The sequence below is a fragment of the Mustelus asterias genome, chromosome 3 (assembly GCF_964213995.1).
Source record: "Mustelus asterias chromosome 3, sMusAst1.hap1.1, whole genome shotgun sequence".
Taxonomy (NCBI): domain Eukaryota; kingdom Metazoa; phylum Chordata; class Chondrichthyes; order Carcharhiniformes; family Triakidae; genus Mustelus; species Mustelus asterias.
Window position 1 is genome coordinate 142,407,749 of NC_135803.1, and position 25,398 is coordinate 142,433,146.

General features: G+C 46.4%; 1 protein-coding gene across 2 annotated transcripts in view; it reads left to right on the top strand.

Moving 5' to 3' along the window:
• Positions 1-1,135: 1,135 nt before the first annotated feature.
• Positions 1,136-25,398, top strand: part of LOC144491673 (interleukin-17 receptor E-like) — a 203,892-nt gene continuing 179,629 nt past the window's right edge. For both annotated transcript variants that reach the window (XR_013497482.1, XM_078209841.1), the window contains exons 1-2: positions 1,136-1,291; positions 23,733-23,748. Coding sequence is in view for 1 of the 2 variants with exons in the window: in XM_078209841.1 (XP_078065967.1) it covers positions 1,169-1,291; positions 23,733-23,748 (139 nt within the window). In the remaining variant the exon portion in view is untranslated. The remainder of the gene's footprint in view (positions 1,292-23,732; positions 23,749-25,398) is intronic.

A 25,398-nucleotide genomic window follows, 5' to 3' on the forward strand; every position in this document is an offset into this window, starting at 1 on the left:
CAGGCAAGAGTGTTCTCTTCCTGTTGGGGAACACTTCAGCGGTCACGGACATTCAGCCTCTGATCTTCGGGTAAGCGTTCTCCAAGGTGGCTTTCACGACACACGACAATGCAGAGTCGCTGAGCAGAGACTGATAGCCAAGTTCTGCACACATGAGGACGGCCTCAACCGGGATCTTGGGTTCATGTCACACTATTTGTAATCCCCATGACTTGCCTGGGCTTGCAAAATCTCACTAACTGTCCTGTCTGGAGACAATACATATCTCTTTAACCTGTGCTTAACGCTCTCTCCACTCACATTGTCTGTACCTTTAAGACTTGATTACCTGTAAAGACTCGCATTCCAACCATTATTTTGTAAATTGAGTTTGTCTTTATATGCCCTGTTTGTGAACAGAACTCCCACTCACCTGACGAAGGGGCAGCGCTCCGAAAGCTAGTGGCTTGTGCTACCAAATAAACCTGTTGGACTTTAACCTGGTGTTGTGAGACTTCTTACTGTGCTGTAAGCCATTAGGCTAAACAGATCAATTCAAAACAGGTAACATAAGAGACATTATGAATAAAGGGGGGAGGGATATTTGTATAGAAAACTCCTTTGCCCCCCCTTCCCCCAGGGTAATGAATCAAAGTAACCAAAAGAGAAAATGCTGGAAAATCTCAGCAGGTCTGGCAGCATCTGTATGGAGAGAAAAGAGCTGACGTTTCGAGTCCAGGCGACCCTTTGTCAAAGCTCCAGCATCCGCAGTAATTTGCTTTCATATAATGAATCAAAGTAATTTGAACTCTGACTGCAGTGCAATTTGGTTGGAGGCCCCTTTTTGCTTCAATCTCACTGTACCTACTTTTGACTTCTTTGTGAACTTGTCAGAACTCCTGGTAGGCTTAATGCTGTTTAAGTAATCAGACACAAGACAGAGCCGACGGGGACACTGGCCCTTTAAGAAGTCTTGGCGAGTGGGGGTGTGTGCCTAGTCTCTGCACTTGTGCTAATTGTTCAGTGATCAGGTTCCTCCGCTCTCAGGGGTTAGACTGAGGGAGTTTTCAGCAGCGTTGAAGAACTGCCCACACATTCCTGAGTCACACTGTCGGCTTCACAGTTCACCCGCTCTCTCTGTGCCAGAGCACTGTCCCTGAGGATTCACTGCAGTTTCAGTTCAGGCTATATGGATTCAATGAGCAGACGCTTGTTCTCCCTGTGTTTGATGAGCGCTCTGCTAAGTGGGGGACGCAGCGAGGTGAGAAAAATCACCAAGCACAGTGCCTATGGAGATTGGGCAGGACACCAGGTAAGTCCTGATCCTGAAATTCAGAAAAAAACTTTTATTTTTCTCTGGAATATATTTAGTCAGATTTTTTCATTGGTTAGTAATGAACCTTTCACATGTGCAATCGCTGTGCCTGTCTTTACACAGGGCTATTCTCACCCTGACTGGTGTGTTTTTGTGAATGATTGTAGCAAACACGTTTAATTCTATAATTGTGAGGGTTGATAGCTTGTGTACTCTGGAGTAGGATCACATCTGTACTCCAGAGGGGTCAATTGTCCTGAATGTGTACTGAGGGATGGGTGAGGAATATCCTCTATGTATTGAAAGGCACACTGAGGAAGAGAAGAACACTCTAATGTGTATATAGGAGCAGCACAGTGGTTAGTCCTGCTGCCTCACAGCGCCAGGGACTTGGGTTTGATTCCAGTCTTGGGTGACTGTCTGTGGAGTTTGCACATTCTCCCCGTACCTGCGTGGGTTTCCTCCGGGTGCTCCGGTTTCCTCCCACAGTCCAAAGATGTGCAGGTTAGGTAGATTAGTCATGCTAAGTTTTTAAGTTTATTTATTAGTATCACATTGACACTGCAATGAAGTTACTGTGAAAATCCCCTAGTCACCACACTTCAGCACATGTTTGAGTACACTGAGGGAGAATTTAACATGGCCAATGCACCTATCGGGACTGTAGGAGGAAACTGGAGCACCCGGAGGAAACCCATGCAGACACGGGGACAACATGCAGATAGTGACCCAAGCCAGGAATTGAACCCGGGTCCCTGGCGCTGTGAGGCAGCAGTGTTAACCACTGTGCCACTCTAAATGTGTAGGTTAGGGTTAGCCATGCTAAATTGCCCCTTAGTGTCCCAAAATGTTTGGGTTAGATGGATTAACCATGGTAAATGCACAGTTATGGGAATTGGGTTTGCAGGCTTGTTGGGCCGAATGGCCTCCTTTTGTACTATAGGAATTCTATGTATATATCAAAGCCTCATCTCCTATGTAAATGGATTGGAGGGAGGTACAATTGCTTGTGTGCACAACTGTGGTTAAATATTGCTCACTGTAAAAATCACGTGATAAATACAAGACCTCACTGACCTTCCATGAAGTGGAAGTAAGTGCAGTTTTGCACATACTGCACTCACAAGTTAATGAATGGGGACTACAAGTATAATTATTGTACATTTCGAAATCAGTGACTGATGTGTAGAGTGAGGATGTGGAGATGCCGGCGTTGGACTGGGGTAAACACAGTAAGAGTTTTAACAACACCAGGTTAAAGTCCAACAGGTTTATTTGGTAGCAAATGCCATTAGCTTTCGGAGCGCTGGAGTGGATATCTGCTCTCAAACAGGGCACAGAGACACAAAATCAAGTTACAGAATACTGATTAGAATGCGAATCTCGACAGCCAACCACATTGTCTGTATCTTTAAGACCTGGTTGTCTGTAGAGCTTCGCATTCTAATCAGTATTCTGTAACTTGATTTTGTGTCTCTGTGCCCTGTTTGAGAGCAGATATCCACTCCATCTGACGAAGGAGCAGCACTCCGAAAGCTAATGGCATTTGCTACCAAATAAACCTGTTGGACTTTAACCTGGTGTTGTTAAAACTCTTACTGTGTAGAGTGAGGGGCAGAGAGAAAATAGGGGATTTTTACAGTAACTTCATTGCAGTGTTAATGAAAGCCTACCTGTCGCACAAATAAATAAACTTAACCAGTACAGAGATTTGAGATAGACCGCTCAGGGCTAATGCGGGATCTAATTCAATAATGAGGAACACAGCACAATGCAAAGAGCACTTTTTGCAAATGTTGTTTAGGGAACTTTGTCTTCAAAAGCCAGAACTGAGGTTGTTCTTATTGAAATGAGGAAGATTGAGAAGTGGTGTGGTCTTTAAAGGAGTGCTGTCCTCTTGAAAAAAGCAACATACAGAGGAATCGCAGAGTTAGTTGCGCATTGCTCTGGTTATACACCCTGCACAAATTGGGGCAATGTGGCGTTTCAATCTATTTCACAAAAGCGATGGCCTTCCTTCACAATCTCAACCGAGTTGTGGCTTGAGAGAGTTTTTACAGCTGAAACCTGAATCATTTAATATTGATTTTATTTCTGGTTGTGTTAGCTGCAAACTGGTTCACTCTGGTTTTGGCCAAGAATCTTGAGGGGGCCTGGAGCTGTTGAACTGGCCTGGAATGCATGTCAACATTAATAAAAAACAAAGAACACAGAACAAAGAAAGTTACAGCACAGGAACAGGCCCTTCGGCTCTCCAAGCCTGCACCGACCATGCTGCCCATCTGAACTAAAAATCCCTACCCTTCTGGGGACTGTTATCCCTCTATTCCCATCCTATTCATGTATTTGTCCAGATGCCCCTTAAAAGTCACTACCGTATCTGTTTCCACTACCTCCCCTGGCCAGCGAGTTACAGGCACCCACCACCCTTTGTGTAAAAAAACCTTGCCTCGTACATCTAAAGCCCGACCTTTAAAACAGATCAGGCTTTATTGCCAAGGGAATATTGCTCCAGGGACCTGGGTTCAATTCCCAGCTTGGGTCACTGTCTGTGTGGAGTTTGCACATTCTCCTCGTGTCTGCGTGGGTTTCCTCCGGGTGCTCCGGTTTCCTCCCACAGTCCAAAGATGTGCGGGTTAGGTTGATTGGCCATGCTAAAATTGCCCCTTAGTGTCCTGGGATGCGTAGATTAGAGGGATTAGTGGGTAAAATGTGTCGGGATATGGGGGTGGGGCCTGGGTGGGATTGTGGTCGGTGCAGACTCGGTGGGCCAAATGGCCTCTTTCTGTACTGTAGGGTTTCTATGATTTCTATGGTTGCCAGCTGGCCTGTTAACACACTTTGACAGCTGGTTGCCTCAAGTTTGCTTGTTTATCAGCTGGCCGGTTAGATCAGATGGTTAGAGCATGGTGCAAATAATGCCTAGGTCATGAGTTCAATCCCCATACTGGCCAAATACACCCACCTGTCATGCTGCTTGTTATGTTCGGTCCTTCTGCGGTTATCTTGTTGGATGGTTTTAAATAGTGGGCCTCGGTTTTAAATAGTGGGCCTCAGTTTTAGGGCAGCACGGTGGCACAGTGGTTAGCACTGCTGCCTCTCAGCGCCAGGGACCTGGGTTCAATTCCGGCTTTGGGTCACTGTCTGTGTGGAGTTTGCACATTCTCCCCGTGTCTGCGTGGGTTTCCTCCGGGTGCTCCAGTTTCCTCCCACAAACCAAAGATGTGCAGGGGAGGTGGATTGGCCGTGGTGAATACACGCAGTTATGGGGATAGGGCAAAGGGGAGGCCTTGGGTGGGCTGCTCTTTCAGAGAATCAGTGCAGACTCGATGGGCCAAAAAGCTAGAATAAACTCTGCAGCATCCATGGAGAGAAACCGAGTTAATGTTTCGGGTTGAGTGACCTTTCATAGATTTCATAGAATCCCTACAGTGCAGAAGGAGGCCACTCGGCCCATTGAGTCTGCACTGACCACAATCCCACCCAGTCTTAACCACATAACCCCACATATTTACCCTGCTAATCCCCCTGACACTAAGGGGCAATTTATCATGGCCAGTCCACCTAACCCACACATCTTTGGAGTGTGGGAGGAAACCGGAACCCCCGGAGGAAACCCACACAGTCACAGGGAGAATGTGCAATCTTCATGCAGACAGTGACCCAAGCCGGGATTCGAACCTGGGTCCCTGGTGCTGTGAGGCAGCAGTGCTAACCACTGTGCCGCCCTAACTGCTTTGCCACTGTGCTGCCCTTGTGTCGAAGATTGTTACGCTGTATCGAAGTGAGGTGTAAATGAAAAACAAACCTCAATCTAACGTAAAGGGACAAAGAAACAAGACCAGAACAAACTAGCAAAACAGACACAAAAGAATAATAAGCCTGAACCAAGACAAGATGAAAGCCAAGGTTATGATCTGAAGTTAATGAACTCGATGTTGAGTCCATAGGGCTGTGGAGTGCTGAGATGAAAGATAAGCTGCTGCTGCTCGTGCTCCTATTCACTCTGAGGTTGGACCTTGCTGGTCCTTATTTCTCAGTTCCTTTCTTGACAACGCAGTAACTAACCACATCATTGGAGAGCAAGCAATTCTTTTTATTATCCAACCATTGTGATCAAAAGTATTAGCAGGCAGGTACTTTAAATGTTTTTAGGTTTAGTTTATTTATTAGTGTCACAAGTAGGCTTACATTAACACTGCAATGAAGTGACTGTGAAAATCCCTGAGTCCCCACACTCCAACGCCTGTACGAGTACTCTGAGGGAGAATTTTAGCATGGCCAATGCACCTCACCAGAATGTCTTTCGGACTGGTGGAGGAAACCGGAGCACCTGGAGGAAACTCCCGCAAATGCAGGCAGAAGGCGCAGACTCCACACAGGCAGTGACCCAAGCCGGGAGTCTAACCCGGATCCCTGGCGCTGTGAGGCAGCAGTGCTAACCACTGCACCACCGTGAATGCCTAAATGTCTAAAGGAATATGATGTGGAGATGTCAGCGTGGACCTGGGTGGGCACAGTAAGAAGTCTCACAACATCAGGTTAAAGTCCAACAGGTTCATTTGGAACCATGAGCTTTCGGAGCGCTGCTCCTTCATCAGGTGAGTGGAACTAACCTCCACTCACCTGATGAAGGAGCAGCACTCCAAAAGCTCGTGATTCCAAACAAACCTGCTGGACTTTAACCTGGTGTTGTGAGACTTCTTATTGTAAAGGAATATGAAAGGTGGGACTTTCGATTGTGCTTAAAGGTATCCAAGCACATGAATGTGATTTGAGTTCGAAACCTGATGGATTTCTGGAATTGAAGTCCAACAGAGTGCTCAGTGTGTTAAACATTAACGGACTAGTCCAGCATGATGTGTCCAGGTAACTGGAAACAAAACAAAACACGGAGTGTGCTAGAATCTTCCTTGCTCCTTTTTAAAATTTTGCAGCTTATTCGGTGCTTTGTTTGCAGTCCACTCGGAGGAAATGTCAGGCGGGAGATTTGCATTTCTCTCCCCACAGATGCTGCCTGACCTGCTGAGTATTTCCACCATTTTCTGTCTTTATTTCAGAGTTCCATGTTTCGCTTTTGGAATGAATCACCAAACTCCTGCTTGTTTTCAGTGGAAAGACAGAGGCTGATAGAGATCTACACAATTATCAGAGGCATAGATGGGGTGGATAGTCTTAGGTTCTTTTCTCAGGGTGGAAGTGTCAATTACAAGACCGCACAGGTTCAAGGTAAGAGGGGGAAAGTTTAGGGGTGATGTGCGGGCAAAGCCTTTCACACAGAGGGTGGTGGGCGCCCGGAACGCACTGCCAGTGGAGGTGGTGGAAGCAGGCAGGTTAGCAACGTTCAAGGAGCATCTTGAAAGATGCATGAACGGGAGGCTAGCAGAGGGATAGAAGCTGCATAGGAGCAATAAGTAGCGGGTCCAAATAAGGATTAGGAATTGGCGCAGGCTTGGTGGGCCTAAGGGCCTGTTCCTGTGCTGCACTGTTCTTTGCTATTCTTTGTCCTTTGGATTTGTGCCAACACTTCAGAGTGTTCCAGCATGCTGCACAGAGCATTCTGCCGCGTCAGTTTTCGTTGTAAAATATTTTCTTGGGGCTATTTTCAAGGTCACACCCAATCCTTTGCCTCCTGCTTGACAAGACCATTCCTGTCAATTATACGCAAGACAAGCAAAGGAATGCTGGCATTTTTTAACGTGGCTTTTCTCACACAGATGGTCACACCTCCTAAAATCCTGCTGGATAGAGGATCTAACTGTTGCCAGTGAAAACTGGAGGGAATTCAACAAAGGTAGAAGGAAAATCACTTGGTTGTTGTTGAGTTCCTTTTGTGCGAAAGGAATATGATCTTTTTGTTTTTCTTAAATGTAGTACTTCCACCTCACAAAGGTCGCCTTAAAGGTAGTGGACGCATGGAAACATTGCTACCTCCCCTCTAAGCTCATAAGGTGATTAGGAAGACATATGGAATCCTTTCTCTTATTAGCCAAGGTGTAGAATATAAGAGCAGGGAGGTTATACTAGAAAACATAAGTTCGGCCACAACTTGCGTGCAGTTCTGGTCACCTCATGACCAGAGGATGTCAGAGGAGATGTTGCCAGGACTGGAAAATCGCTGCTATGGGTAAAAATTGGATAGCCTGGGGTTGTTTGCCTTTGAACAGAGGAGGCTGAGGTGAGGTTTGATTGAGATGTACAAAATTATGAGGAGCTCTGGATAGAGTAGATGGGAAGGGCCTATTTACCTCAGAAGAAAGGTCAGTGACTAGATTGGAATTGGGGAAAGATTAGAGGAGAGATGAGAGAACAATTTTTCACCCAGAGGATTGTGGGGTTTTGAACTCACTGCCTGAGAGGCTAGTAGAGGCTTAAACCCTTAACTCATTTAAGTGTTGTCCAGATATGCAGATTAAGTGCTGTAACCTGCGGGGCTGTGGACCAAATGCTGGAAAAACGGAGGCCTCAATTTTCAGCCGGCACAGACATGATGGGCCAAATGGCCTCTTTCTGTGCTAGAAAGCTTCTATGATTCTATGAAGTCACATACCAGAAGCTCTTGTGGCGCAGTGGGCAACGTCCTGCCTCTCGGCTAGAAGCACAGGGTTCTAGGGTTCTCCTGGAGCTTGGAGGTCACAGAAGAATTGATTCAAACAGGTTGACCATTAGTCTGTTAATCTTTCCATCGTTTAGCAAAGGGGAAAAGCATGCAACATGAAGACAGGACGCTATCCTGAGTTGGAACTCTATAGAGCGGCATGGTGGCACAGTGGTTAGCACTACAGCCTCACAGCACCAGGGACCTGGGTTCAATTCCAGCCTCGGGTGACTGTCTGTGTGGAGTTTGCACTTTCTCCCCATGTCTGTGCGGATTTCCTCCGGGTGCTCTGGTTTCCTCCCACAGTCCAAAGATGTGCGGGCTAGGTGCATTGGCCATGCTAAATTGCCCCTTAGTGTCCTGGGATGTGTAGGTTAGGGAGATTAGTGGGTTAAATATGTAGGGTTATGGGGATAGGGCCTGGGTGAGATTGTTGTCAGTGCAGACTCGATGGGCCAAATGGCCTCCTTCTGCACTGTAGGGATTCTATGATTCAGTGAACTGAAGGCAGTCCATCTTCCTGCCTCAGAATGTTCATGGAGATCCATCTTTGTTCTCATGAGGTCCATCTTCTGGTTTAGATGTTCCTGGAGATCTATTTTCATTTTCAGGTGGTCCACCTTCTTCATTCACTAGTGGGTCAATGATGTTGGACCCCTTTTCGATATAACAACTGTCCTCCCACAGTCCAAAGATGTGCGGGTTAGGTTGATTGGCCAGGTTAAAAACAAAATTGCCCCTTAGAGTCCTGGGATGTGTAGGTTAGAGGGATTAGCGGGTAAGATATGTGGGGGTAGGGCCTGGGTGGGATTGTGGTCGGTGCAGACTCGATGGGCCGAATGGCCTCCTTCTGCACTGTAGGGTTTCTATGATTTCTATGACTATGCGCCAACCAGGCTGCTGAATCTTTATGTGAGAGCTCCTCAGAGGCGTCATGAGCCAGCATTGATGAGGGTAGCTTCTGTCTCCTGTCAGACAAACCTTAAGCCTGGTTCCCTCAGCGTCCAGAACTGAAATACTGTTCAACTACAGCACAAGTGCATTGTGACAGTTCCTGAGGAACCTGGCACAAACCTGCCTGAATCTCTTCCTGTGGTTGCACAGCAGCTGCACATGAATGGAATAAAATAACAAGCCATTCATAAAAATATCTGGATGCTTGACTGATCCTCCGCCTGCTGTGTGTGTGCGCAATTAAAGACACCCTGTCGGTGTGGGAATCCTACCAGTGAAGTGAGTGCACGTGTCTGCTCCTTCTGGCTATTGTCATCGCAATCTACGTTGATCCCCTGGCAAATAACCTGCCCAAAGCCTGTCGCACACGCTCAGAGCAACTGACTGAGAGATCACCGAGATGATTCCAGTGGCAGCCTGAAAGAAACCAGAGACAAAACAAGACATCGAGGATGGTGATGATTCTGATGGTGACGGGCAGTGCACTAGCAGCAGATCCAGCAGGGGGGAGGTCACTGATGTCTGTGACGACTTGCCTACAAGCTGAGGCTGTAGAAGCACAGTTGTTGGTGTAGGAATCTTAGCCTCAACTGACAGGCCCGCTCACTTCTGAGATACTTCAGCCCCTTTGATAGTTTCCTCTCCCACCTGTGGAGCGCTCTCCAGTAAATCACTCTCTTGTGTATACCTCTTTCCCGCTCTCCAGTACACCTCTCTCTCTCTCTCTCTCTCTCTCTTTCCTGTACACCTCTCTCTCTCTCCAGTACACCTCTCTCTCTCTCTTGTACACCTCTCTCTCTCTCTCTCCTGTACACCTTTCTCTCTCTCTCTCCCCCTCTCCTGTACACCCCTCTCTCTCTCTCTCTCTCTCCTGTACACCCCCCTCTCTCTCTCTCCCCCCTGTACACCTCTCTCTCTCTCTCCTGTTGCCTGCTGATTCTATCACAGAATGTCATTGCAGCTCTGTGTGTTTTGGTTGACCTCTGATGGATAACAACCATGGTGCCTTTTATTCTGCTGAGTTTTGCCTGAAGGCCTCCAGATTGCTGAGAACATTCTATGCCAACGCAAACTCTCTGTTAAATATTTGCCAGGATGGGAATTGATGAAGCAACTGTTCGCACTAAGTCTTCATTCAGAGTGAGGTGGCGAGGCCGGCGCTGGATTGGGGTAAGCACAGTAAGAATTCTCACACCACCAGGTTAAAGTCCAACAGGTAAATGAACCTGTTGGAATTCATTCAGAGTGGTCAATCTGAATTGTAAAGTAAGTAAAGTCTCCATAGTCCCAGGCTGGTGGTGATTTAACCTGAGGATCACCACACCTCAGGCAAGGGGCAAGATTGAGAAGGTGGGGCCTTCATGAATAATCTCAGCCTGTACAGGAATTGAACCTGCACTGATTGGCGTCGCTCTGTAGCACTAACCAGCCATTCAGCCAACTGAGCTAAACCGACTTCTGTGAAGCACAAATTAATTCCCTTGCCCCTTCATTGGCGAGTTTCCAGAACCCATGGTAATCTGTGTTGGAAAGCTGAATTCAAAGAATGATTACATAGATTGAAAACGCCCTGTGTAACTATGATGGAAAATGTTGTGTTACTTCCTGACCCACGTGTGCTACTAATTACACCATCTCAGGAGGACAGGTCACTCGCAACCAGATGTGCCCTCAGAATCCAGATGTACTTTTACTTCCCACTCGACCCCACCCATTGATCTTGGGTGTTAAACCTCTGGCCACCCTTCCCAAAGCTCTCCACCGCTGGGATTTCCCTCAGTCATTTCAGGGCATGTTGTAGACTACAGGAACCAGACCCACATATAACAACATAAGATATGGGAGCAGAATTAGGCCATTCGGCCCATCGAGTCTGCTCCGCCATTCAATCATGGCTGATATGTTTCTCAACCCCATTCTCCCTCCTGTTCCCAATAACCTCTGATCACTTTACCAATCAAGAACCTATCTGTCTCTGTCTTAAATACACTCAATGACCTGGCCTCCTCAGCCTTCTGTGGCAATGAATTCCATAGATTCACCACCCTTTGGCTGAAACAATCCCTCCTCATCTCGGTTCTAAAGGGTCATCCCTTTATTCTGAGGCTGTGCCCTCGGATCCTAGTCTCTCCTACAATTGGGAACATCTTCACGGAAATTCGGGAGCGGACGTGTGCCGGATTTGTGGATTTCCTGGATTTCAGCTCCTAGGCTCAGCAGGTAAAGTATGAAAAATAAAGAAAAAAGAGTCTTAGACCGCTAGAAACTATAAAGGGTCATGAACGAAGCCCAGTCCATCACTCAAACCAGCCTCCCAACCATTGACTCTGTCTACATTTCCCGCTGCCTCGGAAAAGCAACCAGCATAATTAAGGATCCCACGCACCCCGAACATTCTCTCTTCCACCTTCTTCCATTGGGAAAAAGATACAAAAGCCTGAGGTCACGTACCAATCGACACAAGAACAGCGTCTTCCCTGCTGCCATCAGACTTTTGAATGGATCCACCTCGCATTAAGTTGATCTTTCTCTGCACCCTAGCTATGACTTAACACTACATTCTGCACTCTCTCCTTTCCTTCTCTATGAACGGTATGCTTTGTCTGTATAGCGTGCAAGAAAAATACTTCTGACTGTATGTTAATACACGTGACAATAATAAATCAAATCAAATCAAATATTCACATTGCTACCCAGGGCATCAGATTTGAAGGTAACTGGTTTTCAGCTCCTTGCAGAGTGTGGGACGCTGGATAAGGGGCCCGGTATCTATAATTGATACAGGTTGTGATTGCTGTGATTAACAACGTCGGTCCCATTCCACCATGGGATTACCCAGCATGGTGGAAGGTGAACCAAATGGACTCTGATCTTTTGAAATCTAGCAGTTCCTATCTTCCTATATCTGTAAAGTGCAGCTGTAGTCTTGTTGGAACTGAGCTTTCTTGCTACCCCGGTGCTCAACGATGTATTGAATCTCTTTGTAAATTCATAGAATCCATAGAATTCCTACAGTGCAGAAGGAGGCCATTTGGCCCATCGGATCTGCATCGACCACAATCCCGCCCAGGCCCTATCCCCATAAACCCATGCATTTACCCCAGCTATACCTTTAACCCTAAGGGGCAATTTAGCATGGCCAATCCACCTAACCTGCACATCTTTGGACTGTGGGAGGAAACCGGAGCACCCAGAGGGAACGCAACGCTGACACGGGGAGAATGTGCAAACTCTACACAGACAGTGACCCAAGCCGGGTATTGAACCCGGGTCCCTGGCGCTGCGAGGCAGCAATGCTAACCACTGTGCCACCGTGCCGCCCCAAATTCACATCATCAACCCTTGTCACTAATCAAAACTACTGTTTTACTGATGACGAGCAGTTGGAATTGGTTTCAAGATGCTTACTCTCCTTCAAAAGATCAGCGATCCGACCATGGAGTGTCTGCATTCTGACAGACAGCTGGAGGAGACTCCTGTCTCCTGTTCCACATTTCCCTTTGCTCCAGTATTGTGCAATGCGAGTTCCAGTGAATTTCTCAAGCTGTTACAGGACATGTTTATCAAGGCAACAGGAATTATGCCCTGAGGGAACATTGCCTATCTATCTTGTCACTCGATCTGGCCAGATTTGTGCTGCAGCTATTGAATCTGCCTTCATGACAACAGTCAAGGTAATTAAATAAAGTAATTCGATATAAAGGGTTCCACCTAAAAACGTACATTGTTTTTGTTGTTCAGTTTGCGCAGAATAGCCTCCCTGGAGTAATTTCTCTTTAATTCCTGAAATCAGACACACTGATATTCGGCCCATCGAGTCTGCACTGACCACAATCCCACCCAGGCCCTATCCCCTTAACCCCACGCATTTACCCTGCTAATCCTCCTGACACTAAGGGGCAATTTAGCGTGGCCAGTCCACCTAACCTGCACATCTTTGGAGTGTGGGAGCAAACCAGAGCACCTGGAGGAAACCCACGCAGACACGGGGAGAACGTGCAAACTCTATGCAGACAGTCACCCGAGGCCAGAATTGAACCCGGGTCCCGGGCGCTGTGAGGCAGCAGTGCTAACCACTGTACCACCCGTGCCGCCCAACCACATTGTTGTGGGTCTGGAGTCACATATAGGCCACACCAAATAGGAACTGCAGATTTCCTTCTTTAAATAACATTAGTGACCCATATGGGTCTTTGGGTGAGGGGAAGTATAGCAGTGCACGATGCAGTGAAGAGTGAGGCATAAAACTTTGGTAAGACAAACAACTGTGAATCACAGTCAGCTTGAGGCTTGTGGGTGGCTTGCATGTGATGATAGACTGAGTCATTGCACTGTGCCTGGCCTCTTACCCTGATAGTCCTTCACACCCAAATAATTTATAATGACTAAAAACAAGGGATGATTAATGGATAGTGATTCATTTTGCATTCATACATAGAAACATGCATAGAAAAAAGAATAGAGGCATGGACTATTTTCTAAACGGTGACAAAATTCATAATGCTAAAGTGCAAAGGGACTTGGGAGTCCTAGTCCAGGATTCTCTAAAGGTAAACTTGCAGGTTGAGTCCGTAATTAAGAAGGCAAATGTAATGTTGTCATTTATCTCAAGAGGCTTGGAATACAAAAGCAGGGATGTACTTCTGAGGCTTTATAAAGCACTGGTTAGGCCCCATTTGGAGTACTGTGAGCAATTTTGGGCCCCACACCTCAGGAAGGACATACTGGCACTGGAGCGGGTCCAGCGGAGATTCACACGGATGATCCCAGGAATGGTAGGCCTGACATACGATGAACGTCTGAGGATCGTGGGATTATATTCATTGGAGTTTAGGAGGTTGAGGGGAGATCTGATAGAAACTTACAAGATAATGAACGGCTTAGATAGGATGGACGTAGGGAAGTTGTTTCCATTAACAGGGGAGACTAGGACGCGGGGGCACAGCCTTAGAATAAAAGGGAGTCACTTTAGAACAGAGATGAGGAGAAATTTCTTCAGCCAGAGAGTGGTGGGTCTGTGGAATTCATTGCCACAGAGGGCTGTGGAGGCCGAGACGTTGAGCGTCTTCAAGACAGAAATTGATAAATTCTTGATTTCTCGAGGAATTAAGGGCTATGGGGAGAGAGCGGGTAAATGGAGTTGAAATCAACCATGATTGAATGGTGGAGTGGACTCGATGGGCCGAATGGCCTTACTTCCGCTCCTATGTCTTATGGTCTTATGGTCTTAAACTGGAAGCAGAAGTAGGTCATTCAGCCCTTTGAGCCTGCTGTGTCATTCATTATGGTCATGGCTGATCATCAAATTCCATATCCTGATCCCCCCCTTTCCCTCATATCCCTTGATCCCTTTCGTCCCAGTAGCTATATCTAATTCTTGAAATCGCACAATATTTTGGCTTCAACTACTTTCTGTGGTAGTGAATTTCACACATTCACCATCCTCTGGGTGAAGAAATTTCTCCTCACCTCAGTCCGAAAAGGTTTACCCCTTATCCTCAAACTATGGCCCCTAGTTCTGGACTCTCTCACCATTGGGAACATTCTTTCTGAATCTACCCTGTCTAACCCGGTTAGAATTTTATAAGTTTACATGAGATCCCCTCTCATTCTTCTAAACTCCAATTAATATAATCCGAATCAACTTAATCCCTCCTCATATGACAGTCCTGCCATCCCAGGAATCAGCCTGGTAAACCTTCGCTGCACTCCCTCAATTGTAAGAACATCCTTCCTCAGATAAGGACACCAAAACTGCACTCAATATTCCAGGTGTGGCCTCATCAATGCCTGATACAATTACAGTAACATCCCTATCCCTATACTCAAATCCTCTCGCTATGAAGGTTAACATGAAATCTTCTTTACTGCTGCCGTACCTTCTTTCAACAACTGATGCATGAGGACATCAAGGTCTTTCAGAATATCATCTCTCTCAATTTACACCCATTCAAATAATAACCTGCCTTCCTATTTTTGCATCTGAAGTGGATAACCACACAGTTATTCACATTAAACTGCATCTGCCATGCATATGCCCACTCACTCAGCCTGTTCAGATCATACTGAAGCATCTCTGCATCCTCCTCACAGCTCACCCTCTCGCCTAACTTTGAGTCACCTGCAAATTTGGAGACAATACATTTAGTTCTCTTGTCCAAATCATTAATATATAATGTGAACTGTTTGCTTCCCAACACAGATCCCTGCGGGACCCCACTAGTCACTGCCTGCCAATCAGAAAAAGACCCATTTATTCCAACTACTTGCTTCCTATCTGCTAACCAGCTTTTTATCCATCCCAAGACACTACCTGCAATCCTATGTGCTTTAACTTTACACACTAATCTGCTCTGTGACACCTTGTCGAAAGCCTTCTGAAAGTCTAAATAAACCGCATCCGTCAGTTCTCCCGATCAACTCTACTAGTAACATCCTCAAAGAATTCCAGTAGACTTGATCAAGTCTGAGATTGACCATTGAATGGGGCCTGAGGGCTACCATGGTGTGGATCTCATGCCTTCATTGTCACGGGTGCACCTTGGTCCCGGGATGCCATTCTCCTGCTTTAAGTTAAAATCAAGGCGTAAATAGTGGTGGTTTTAGGTATAAAACTCTCAACTGGAGTATTGTGCCCCGCTCTGGGCACCACACTATCGGAAGTATGTGAAGGCATTAGAAAGAATGCAGAAAAGATTCATAAGGATGAGGAATGTTGCATTGATAGGTTTGTATTGGAAGATTTGGGGTGATTGGATTGAGGTGTTCAAAAATGGGGAGCCAGAGATCATTGATTTGGCAATAGAAGCAGTGGCATCTCAAGGAGAAGGAGTTTCATGCAGCAAGTGTGAAAGATTTACTATAATGCTACCGGGACTTGATGATTTGAGTTATAAGGAGAGGCTGGATAGACTGGGACTTTTTTCCCTGGAGTGTAGGAGGTTCAGGGGTGATCTTATAGAGGTCTATAAAATAATGAGGGGCATAGATCAATTAGATACTCTACATCTTTTCCCAAAGATAGGGGAGTCTAAAACTAGAGGACGTAGGTTTAAGGTGACAGGGGAGAGACACAAAAGGGTCCAGGGGGGCAATTTTTTCACATGGATGGTGGTGAGTGTCTGAAACAAGCTGCCAGAGGTAGTAGTAGAGGTGGGTACAATTTTGTCTTTTAAGAAGCATTTAGACAGATGGGTAAGATGGGTATAGAGAGATATTGGCCAAATGTGGGCAATTGGGACTAGCTTAGTGGTTGACAAAAAGGGTGGCATGGACAAGTTGGGCCAAAGGGCCTGTTTCCATGCTGTAAATCTCTATGACTCTGTGGGCAGTTAGGATCTGGAATGGAGACAGATAAATTGAGGCTTTCAAAAGAGAATTAGCTGAAGAAAAAGAAAATGCAAGACTACAGGGATAAGGTGGGGGAGCTGAGACTGGGTAAGCTGCGGTTGTTGACAGCCAACAGACACAATGGGCCAAATGGCCTCCTTCGGTGCTGTACCCATTCATCAGAGAAGATTGTTGTACTCTTTGCTATTCATGATAACTTAATATCACCCTTTGCTGACAGAATCAGTAACAACTCACCCAAATGTTTAGTCTCCGATAAACCCATCAGAAAGTGAGTCACTGTGTTTTGGAACTGGCCTGATTTTGACTATAGTTACCGTGAGTCAAAAACCCTTCACATTCCAAGAACACAATTTACAGTAAAACGCAGAATATTGATGAGTATGTTCCAGTAATGAATAAGAGAGTCAACACTGTTCAACTTGTGAGTTTTTAAAATTAATTCAAGGGATATGGGCGTCACTGGCTAGGTCAGCATTTATTCCCCATCCATATTTCCTCTGGTTTGCTAAACCATTTGAGTCAACCACATTGCCCTGGGCCTGGAGTCACGTGTAGGCCAGACCAGGTAAGGAAGGCAGATTTCCTTCCCTAAAGGACATTACAAAGAACAAAAAACAAAGAAAATTACAGCACAGGAACAGGCTCTTTGGCCCTCCAAGCCTGCACCAACCATGCTGCCCGACTTAACTAAAACCCCCACCCTTCTGGGGACCATATCCCTCTATTCCCATCCTATTCATGTATTTGTCAAGACGCCCCTTAAAAGTCACGACCGTATCTGCTTCCACTACCTCCCCCGGCAGCGAGTTCCAGGCACTCGCCACCCTCTGTGTAAAAAATCTGCCTCGTACATCTCCTTTAAACCTTGCCCCTCGCACCTTAAAGCTGTGCCCCCTAGTAATTGACTCTTCCACCCTGGGAAAAAGCTTCTGACTAATCTTGTAGACTTCTATCAGGTCGCCCCTCAACCTCCGTCGTGAACCAGTTGAGATTTTTACTACAATTGGTCGTTTTCAGATTTCTTAATTCCAGATTATTATTGAATTCAAATTTCACCATCTACCATGGTGGGATTCGAACCTGAGTCCCAAGAGTATTGCCCTGGATCTTTCGATTATTAATCTAGTGCAACAATCACCAGGCAGGAGAGTTCCCTTCCAGTCAGGGAGCACTTCAGCAGTCACGGGCATTCAGCCTCTGATTTTTGGGTAAGCGTTCTACAAGGCGGCCTTCAAGACACACGACAATGCAGAATCGCCGAGCAGAAACTGATAACCAAGTTCTGCACGCGAAGGTGGCCCCAACTGGGATCTTGGGTTCATGTCACACCAGGTGTAAGCCTTACCATTTAGCCTGGGCTTGCAAAACCCTACTAACTGTCCTGGCTTGAGACAATTCACACCTCTTTAACCTGTGATTATCCCTCTCTCCACGCACACTGTTCATATCTGTAAAGACTTGATTACCTGTAAAGATTGGAAAACTCCAATCATTCTTCACATTCCAACCTGTAATTATCTTGCAGTTGTGTCTTTGCCTATATATGCCTGTGTTTGTAACCTACTTCCACTCACCTGATGAAGGAGCAACGCTCTGACAGCTCGTGATTCCAAATAAATCTGTTGGACTTCATGCTGTGCCCACCCCAGTCCAACGCCAGTATCTCCACTTCATGATTATTAGTCTAGTGACAATACCACTGCATCACTGCCTCTCCAGTGTATTATGAATACACTGTGCAATCCTACCCTGTTGTTCTGCAACTAACTGCAGCTCTGCTGAATCAAATCATTTATTGTCATGATGTTAATATTTTTAACGTGCGGGTACTCTTATCACTTTGAATTACCTACGTTACTGTTATGGACAGGAGGTGATTTAATTTAGAACAGCCCGAGGTTCTCCCCTTACTACCTGTCCAGAAACAGAAAGGTGTTTTTTATTTTTGAATTCACCCTTTATAAGTGGGGATGTATTTTTACCAACCTTTCCATTTTGGAGTGATCCAATCCTCTATTCTTAACCCTCACAGCAAACTTGAGATAGGGTAAAATCAGAGGGTTGGTTTATTTTACGCACACTCAAAACGCAGGAAGCCCATTCCAATGTCCCTCACTTTTGCGTTCATACGATAAAAGGCCGCACTTGGAATATAGTGTTCAATTCCAGTCGCTACACTACCAGAAGGATGTGGAGGCTTTGGAGAGAGAACAGAAAAGATTTACCAGGATGTTGCCTGGCATGGAGGGCATTAGCTATGAGGAGAGGTTGGAGAAACTTAGTTTGTTCTCACTGGAACGACGGAGGTTGAGGGGCGACCTGATAGAAGTCTACAAGATTATGAGGGGCACGGAAAGAGTGGATAGTCAGAAGCTTTTTCCCAGGGTGGAAGAGTCAATTACTAGGGGGCACAGGTTTAAGATGCGAGAGGCAAGGTTTAAAGGAGATGTACGAGGCAGATTTTTTACACAGAGGGTGGTGGTTGCCTGGAACTCGCTGCCAGGGGGGGTAGTGGAAGCAGATACGATAGTGACTTTTAAGGGGTGTCTTGACAAATACATGAATAGGATGGGAATGGAGGGATATGGTCCCCGGGAGGGTAGGGGGCTTTAGTTCAGTTGGGCAGCATGGTCGGTGCAGGCTTGGAGGGCCGAAGGGCCTATTCCTGTGCTTTAATTTTCTTTCTTCTTTGTTCTTTAAAAGATAAGGGAAGGAAAGGGCGTCAGGGTCAAGACCATGGATATTAATAAGATTGATAAAGCCAGACTCCGGAATCAATAAGTCCAATGGTATATTTCTTTAGTCATTTCCATGTTGAAACTGATGCAGAATGATCCGCTTTATCCACAAACGATGACTTCCGCGATAGGAGAAGGAATGTAGCGATGAATTCATCTTGTAGGCATGGTGGCACAGTGGTTAGCACTGCTGTCCTAGGTTCAATTCTGGCCTTGGGTCACTGTCTGTGTGGAGTTTGCACATTCTTCCCGTGTCTGCGTGGGTTTCCTCCGGGTGCTCTGGTTTCCTCCCACAGTCCAAAGATGTGCAGGTTAGGTGGATTGGTCATTATAGATTGCCCCTTAGTGCCCCAGGATGTATCCAAAGATTTGTAGCTACAGACACAGAAGTTCCGATGTTTCAGTAGTTCATTGTGTTGATGGGGGCCAGGCAATTTAGACCTGGGCAGCTTTTTCTGTTGCTATCTCTAAAGTGGTAAATGGTAGACAGAGGCAACTTGCTAGCCTGGAGTTCTGCTTCCATCTTGAGGTTAAAAAGTGACTGCAGATAAAAAAACCCAAACGCTGTATAGCAGCGCAAGAAGCCCTACAGTGCAGAAAGAGGCCATTCGGCCCATCGAGTCTGCACCATCCACAATCCCACCCCTACCCCTACCCCTGCAGAAGCGCCACATCATGGAATCCATTGTGCTGGCTTGGCTGGAATGATGTGGAATGTCCATACAGTGCAGGGGATGTCACATTCCGGAGGTTTGAACTTCGAGAACTACCATTGTGTGGTGACCATTTTATCAGTCCTGCCATTTGCCCATTAATTTTATATCTAGCCAGGATGATTATAGATATATATTTTTATATTTCCCTTCATGTTTTCTCATCATGCCATTTTTTTTGTGCCCCGAACAATGACAATCCTTTTGTCCTCAGTTCAGTATTGTCCATCCTGTCCAATATAAATGATGCAACACTACAATTCTTAGCAATCTGGCATTTTTAAGTTTAAGTTTATTTATTAACGTCACAAGTAGGCTTACATTAACACTGCAATGAAGTTACTGTGTGATGCACTATCAATCGTGCCGAGACTAGTTGTGAGCAAGACAAATAGGCTTTTATTGGCAAGAACTTGGAGCCATCCCTGTCGGAGATCTGGTCTGAACTGAGAGCAAGGGGGGAGGAGCCACCGCCTTTATACCCAGACCAGGGGGAGGAGACTTGGGCGGAACCGACAGGGATGTGCCACATATACAGGTAACAGATAGCAGATAACAGTGGTTTACTACACTCTGAAAATCCCCTAGTCGCCACACTCCGGCGCCTGTTCGGATACACTGAGGGAGAATTTAGCATAGCCAATGAACCTAACCAGCTCGACTTTCGGACTGTGGGAGGAAACCGGAGCACCCGGAGGAAACCCACGCAGACACTGGGAGGACGTGCAGATTCTGCACAGACAGTGACCCAAGCCGGGAATCGAAACCAAGTCCCTGGCGCTGTGAGGCAGCAGTGCTAACCACTGTGCCACCGTGCCCTCCACACAGTAAGACATCTTTAGCGTATGCAGATGTACAAAGCTGTGCGTGTTTGACCGTGCCGCTATCTACATATCTTGTAACTGTCTGCATTGTACGGGGGCAGGAGGAACCTCTTTGATTTTGAGAAACGGGTCATTTGAATACTTCAGAATTCGGAAAGGATTGCACAAAACCTTTGATCCTGTACTTCCTCATGTTTTCCCATTTGCTTGTTCTTGTCATGGGTAAGGGGTGTTGGTGTTGAGAAGTGGAGTCCAGTGTCAGCTTCAGGCATTCTCGGGTCAGGTGTGACAGGGTTTAAATGCAGATTAAATCTCCCTTTACTTTCGCAAGGCCTTCTCGAAGGACTAGCATTGGAACCTGTAAAACTCTCGGCCGTTGTCGGTGACTGAACACATTTCAAGATGCAATATACGTAACTAATAGTGAGACAAAAATGTTACACAGTAACAAATGTGAAAAAAAGAAAGACCTACATTTACGTAGAACCTATCATGGCTCCAGGATATCCCAAAGTGCTTTACAGCCTATTTTAGAGGGGTCAAAAGTGTGGTAGCCAGTTTATGTACAGCAAGCTCAGAGGGGCAGCATGACGGCACAGTGGTTAGCACTGCTGCCTCACAGTGCCAAGGACCCAGGTTCAATCCCAGCTTTAGGTGACTGTTTTAAGTTTAAGTATGAGTGTCACAAGAAGGCTTACATTAACACTGCAAAGTTACTGTGAAAATCCCCTAGTCTCCACACAACGGCACCTGTTCGGGTACACTGAGGGAGAATTTAGCATGGCCAATGCACCTAGTCAGCACGTCTTTCGAATAGCGGGAGGCACCCGGAGGAAATGCACGCAGACACGGACAGGGAGAACGTGCAGACTCTGCACAGCCAAGCCTGGAATCGAACCCGGGTCCTTGGTGCTGTGGGGCAGCAGTGCTAAGCACTGTGCCAGGAGTTTGCACGTTCTCTCTGTGTCTGCGTGGGTTTATTGGAATAATCTGCGAAATAGAGTTAGCAGTGACAGGGAGGGAGTGGTCAGCTGCAGTTAGATTCCAGGCTGCGATGGTTAGGCTACTGGATGAACTTCAATGGGTTGAAAGCTCTTTTCACATTCCTGTCTTTTACATAACAATCACCTTCATTGCAGTGTTAATGTAAGCCTGCTTGTGACCAAACAAACAAACAAATAAATAATACTCATTGTCTTAGTTGGTTGAATCATCAGTATTCTTTATTACTTCCTTGGTTTTAAAGCTTCTCTTCCTTTTCCTCGTTCTCTTGAGGGTTGCTGACTCACAGATACTTTGAGTGACTATGCTTTGGTTTTCTGTAAGTTTGCTATCTATTTAAACGTCAGAACGTAACACAACACCAATCCTGTCCACCTAAAGAGCTACACCTTCTCCAGGAAATGTCACCAGATTGCTGGAATTTAGGCGTAAGGGTTCCTCCACAACCCGTTTTGTGTTTTTATTTCTGCTGGAAGAAAATGATCTCCGGTTCCAGGGAATAATCCTGTTCTGTGCTGGGCGGCACGATGGCACAGTGGTTAGCACTGCTGCCTCACAGCACCAGGGACCCGGTTCGATTCCCGGCTTGGGTCACTGTCTGTGTGGAGTCTGCACATTTTCCCCGTGTCTGCGTGGGTTTCCTCCGGATGCTCCGATTTCCTCCCACGTGCTGGTCAGATGCCTTGGCCAAGCTAAAATTCTCCGTCAGTGTACCCGAACAGGCGCTGGAGTGTGGTTACCAGGGAATTTTCACAGTTACTTCAGGAACCTGTCAAACTGGAGCTGTACAACTTGTAGAGCAGGTGTTTGGATCCAGGAAGCCTTCCTCTGTTCTCCCTGGCTCATTACCTTTGAGGATTCTGACAGTTATGTTTTGAAGTGGGATATTTCGATATGTGTTAAGCAGGGTATAGAATCCTGACAGTGCAGAAGAAGGCCATTCGGCCCATCAAGCCTGCACCGACTCTCTGACAACAGTCCCACCCAGGCCCAATCCCCGTAACCCCAGGTATTTACTCTGCTTATCCCCCTGACTCTAAGGGTGAATTTAGCATGGCCAGTCAACCTAATCTGCGCATCTTTGGACTGTGGAAGGAAACTGGAGGAAACCCACGGGGAGAACGTGCAAACTCCACACAGACAGTCACCCAAGGCCGGAATTGAACATGGGTACCTGGCACTGTGAGGTGGTAGTGCTGCCCTCAACAGTAAAGCCAATTCCCTGTGACTGCATGAGATTCCTGTTGATTAGAGGTATGCAGAATGTCTAATATTGTGCTGGAATAATGAATACATTGAGTGAGGAGAAAGAGAACATTGTCCCCACGAGGACACTTGGAACACACATAGATACTGACACTCTCACACTTCTACATGTGATATATCGTATTTTGGGCGGCACGGTAGCCCAGTAGTTAGCCTCTGGTTTCCTCCCACAGTCCAAAGATGAGCAGGTTAGGTTGATTGGTTATGGCAAATTGGCCATTAGTGTCAGGAAGGTTGGCAGGGTGAATATGTGGGGATGGGGCCTGGGTGAGATTGTGGTCGGTGCAGGCTCGATGGGCCAAATGGCCTCCTTCTGTACTGTAGGGATTCTATGATAAAATGACTTCAATATCAATTATCTTTATTTGATGTGATGTATTATATTCGCATATTATATTGATGTCCCAAATCTCTTCCTGCACCTAGTGGTACACTAAAGCAGACTTTCATCTGTTTCTGCAGCTAGTAATTCCTGGTACAGGTCACTAGTCTGTTGCCAGGGGCTTGTAGCGTGAGAGGGGTGCCACTCCACATCAAGGAGTCTCCCCCGCTCTTACTGCCAGCCATTGGCAAGTTTGGAAGGATTTGCAGGTTGACAAACTCAACCTGTTTGACTGCATTATGAATGCGCCTACCTTCCTTGGCCATCAAGTCCTGGGGTGGGACTTGAACCCAGAGCTTCTGGCTCAGAGGCAGGGACGCTAACCCACTGCACCACGGTGTATTATATCCCCCTATTATATTAAGTATTGTATTGGCGTGATGTGTTATACTTGGTAAAATGTTTGAATATAGAGAAGTCGGTTGGAATTTTACCGTCCCGCCCACCATAGGAATGGAAATGGACAAGGGGCTGACCTTCCGTTGACCTCGGTTGGGATTTTACGGTTTTGGGATGAGTAAGGATGTAAAATCCCACCCCTCATCTTTATCCGGACGATGAAGCTGGTACTGAAATGACTAAAGCAAATGTTTCTCCTCTTTTTACAGGAACGCCTTGATATCGGTAGGTGTTCTTTTTCCTTCTTTGTATGTTTGTATATTTCCTGGTTCAAATTCCCATGATTTTTAAATTGTTTTGACTTTATAAATGCTGACAATATTAGGACCTGCTTCACCCCATACCATCCACACAATGCGCATGAATGCATCCCTTGCCAAACCTGTAATATCAGCAGTAAGCAACTAAAAGGAACATAGGCTGGATCGGGTAGAATTAACCTTTGTAGCCACAAAGAGCAACTTTTCATAGAATCATAGAATCCCGACAGTGCACAAGGAGGCCATTTGGCCCATTGAGTCTGCACCGACTCTCTCTGACAGAGTACCTTACTGAGGCCCTTCCCCCCCACCCTATCCCTGTAACCCCACACATTTACCATGGCTAATCCACCTAACCTACACATCCTGGGACACTAAGGGGCAATTTAGCGTAGCCAATCCACCTAACCTGCACATCTTTGGAATGTGAGAGGAAACTGGAGCACTTGGACAAAACCCACGCAGATACGGGGAGAACGTGCAAACTCCACACAGTCACCCAAGGCCGGAATTGAACCCGGGTCCCTGGCACTGTGAGGCAGCAATGTGCCTGTAAAAAGGAAGGATAGGAAGGGTAGGATTCGAGAACCGTGGATAACCAGGGAAATTGAGGGATTGGTCAAAAAGAAAAGAGTGGCATACGTTAGGTCCAGGCAGCTAAAAATGGAGGGAGCTCTGGAGGAATACAAAGAAAGTAGGAAAGAACTCAAACGAGGAATTAGAAGGGCAAAAAGGGGTCACGAAATGTCTTTGGCAGACAGGATTAAGGAGAATCCCAAGGCATTTTATTCATACGTTAGGAACAAAAGGGTTATCAGGGAAAAAATCGGACCTCTCAGGGACAAAAGTGGGGAATTATGCTTAGAGCCCAAAGAAGTAGGGGAGATCCTAAATGAATACTTTGCGTTGGTATTCCCAAAGGAGAGGGATGTGTTGACTGGGAGTGTCTCGGAGGGGAGTGTTGACCCGTTAGAGAAAATCTCCATTACAAGGGAGGAAGTGTTAGGTTTTTTAGGGAATATAAAGACTGACAAATCCCCAGGGCCTGATGGAATCTATCCTAGGCTGCTCAGGGAGACGAGAGATGAAATCGCTGGGCCTCTGACGCAAATCTTTGTCTCGTCACTGGACACAGGTGAGGTCCCAGAGGACTGGAGGATAGGTAATGTGGTCCCGTTATTTAAGAAGGGTAGGAAGCAGAACCCGGGAAATTATAGGCCGGTGAGCTTGACGTCCATGGTCGGGGAGTTGTTGGAGAGGATTCTTAGAGATAGGATGTATGCGCATTTAGAAAGGAATAAACTCATTAACAATAGTCAGCATGGTTTTGTGAGAGGGAGGTCATGCCTCACTAACCTGGTGGAGTTTGTTGAAGAAGTGACTAGAATGGTTGACGAGGGAAGGGCCGTGGATGTCGTCTATATGGACTTTAGTAAAGCGTTTGACAAAGTCCCTCATGGTAGGCTGGTGAAAAAGGTTGGATCTCATGGGATAAAGGGGGAGGTGGCTAGATGGGTGGAGAACTGGCTTGGTCACAGAAGACAGAGGGTGGTAGTGGAAGGGTCTTTTTCTGGCTGGATGCCTGTGACTAGTGGTGTTCCGCAGGGCTCTGTAT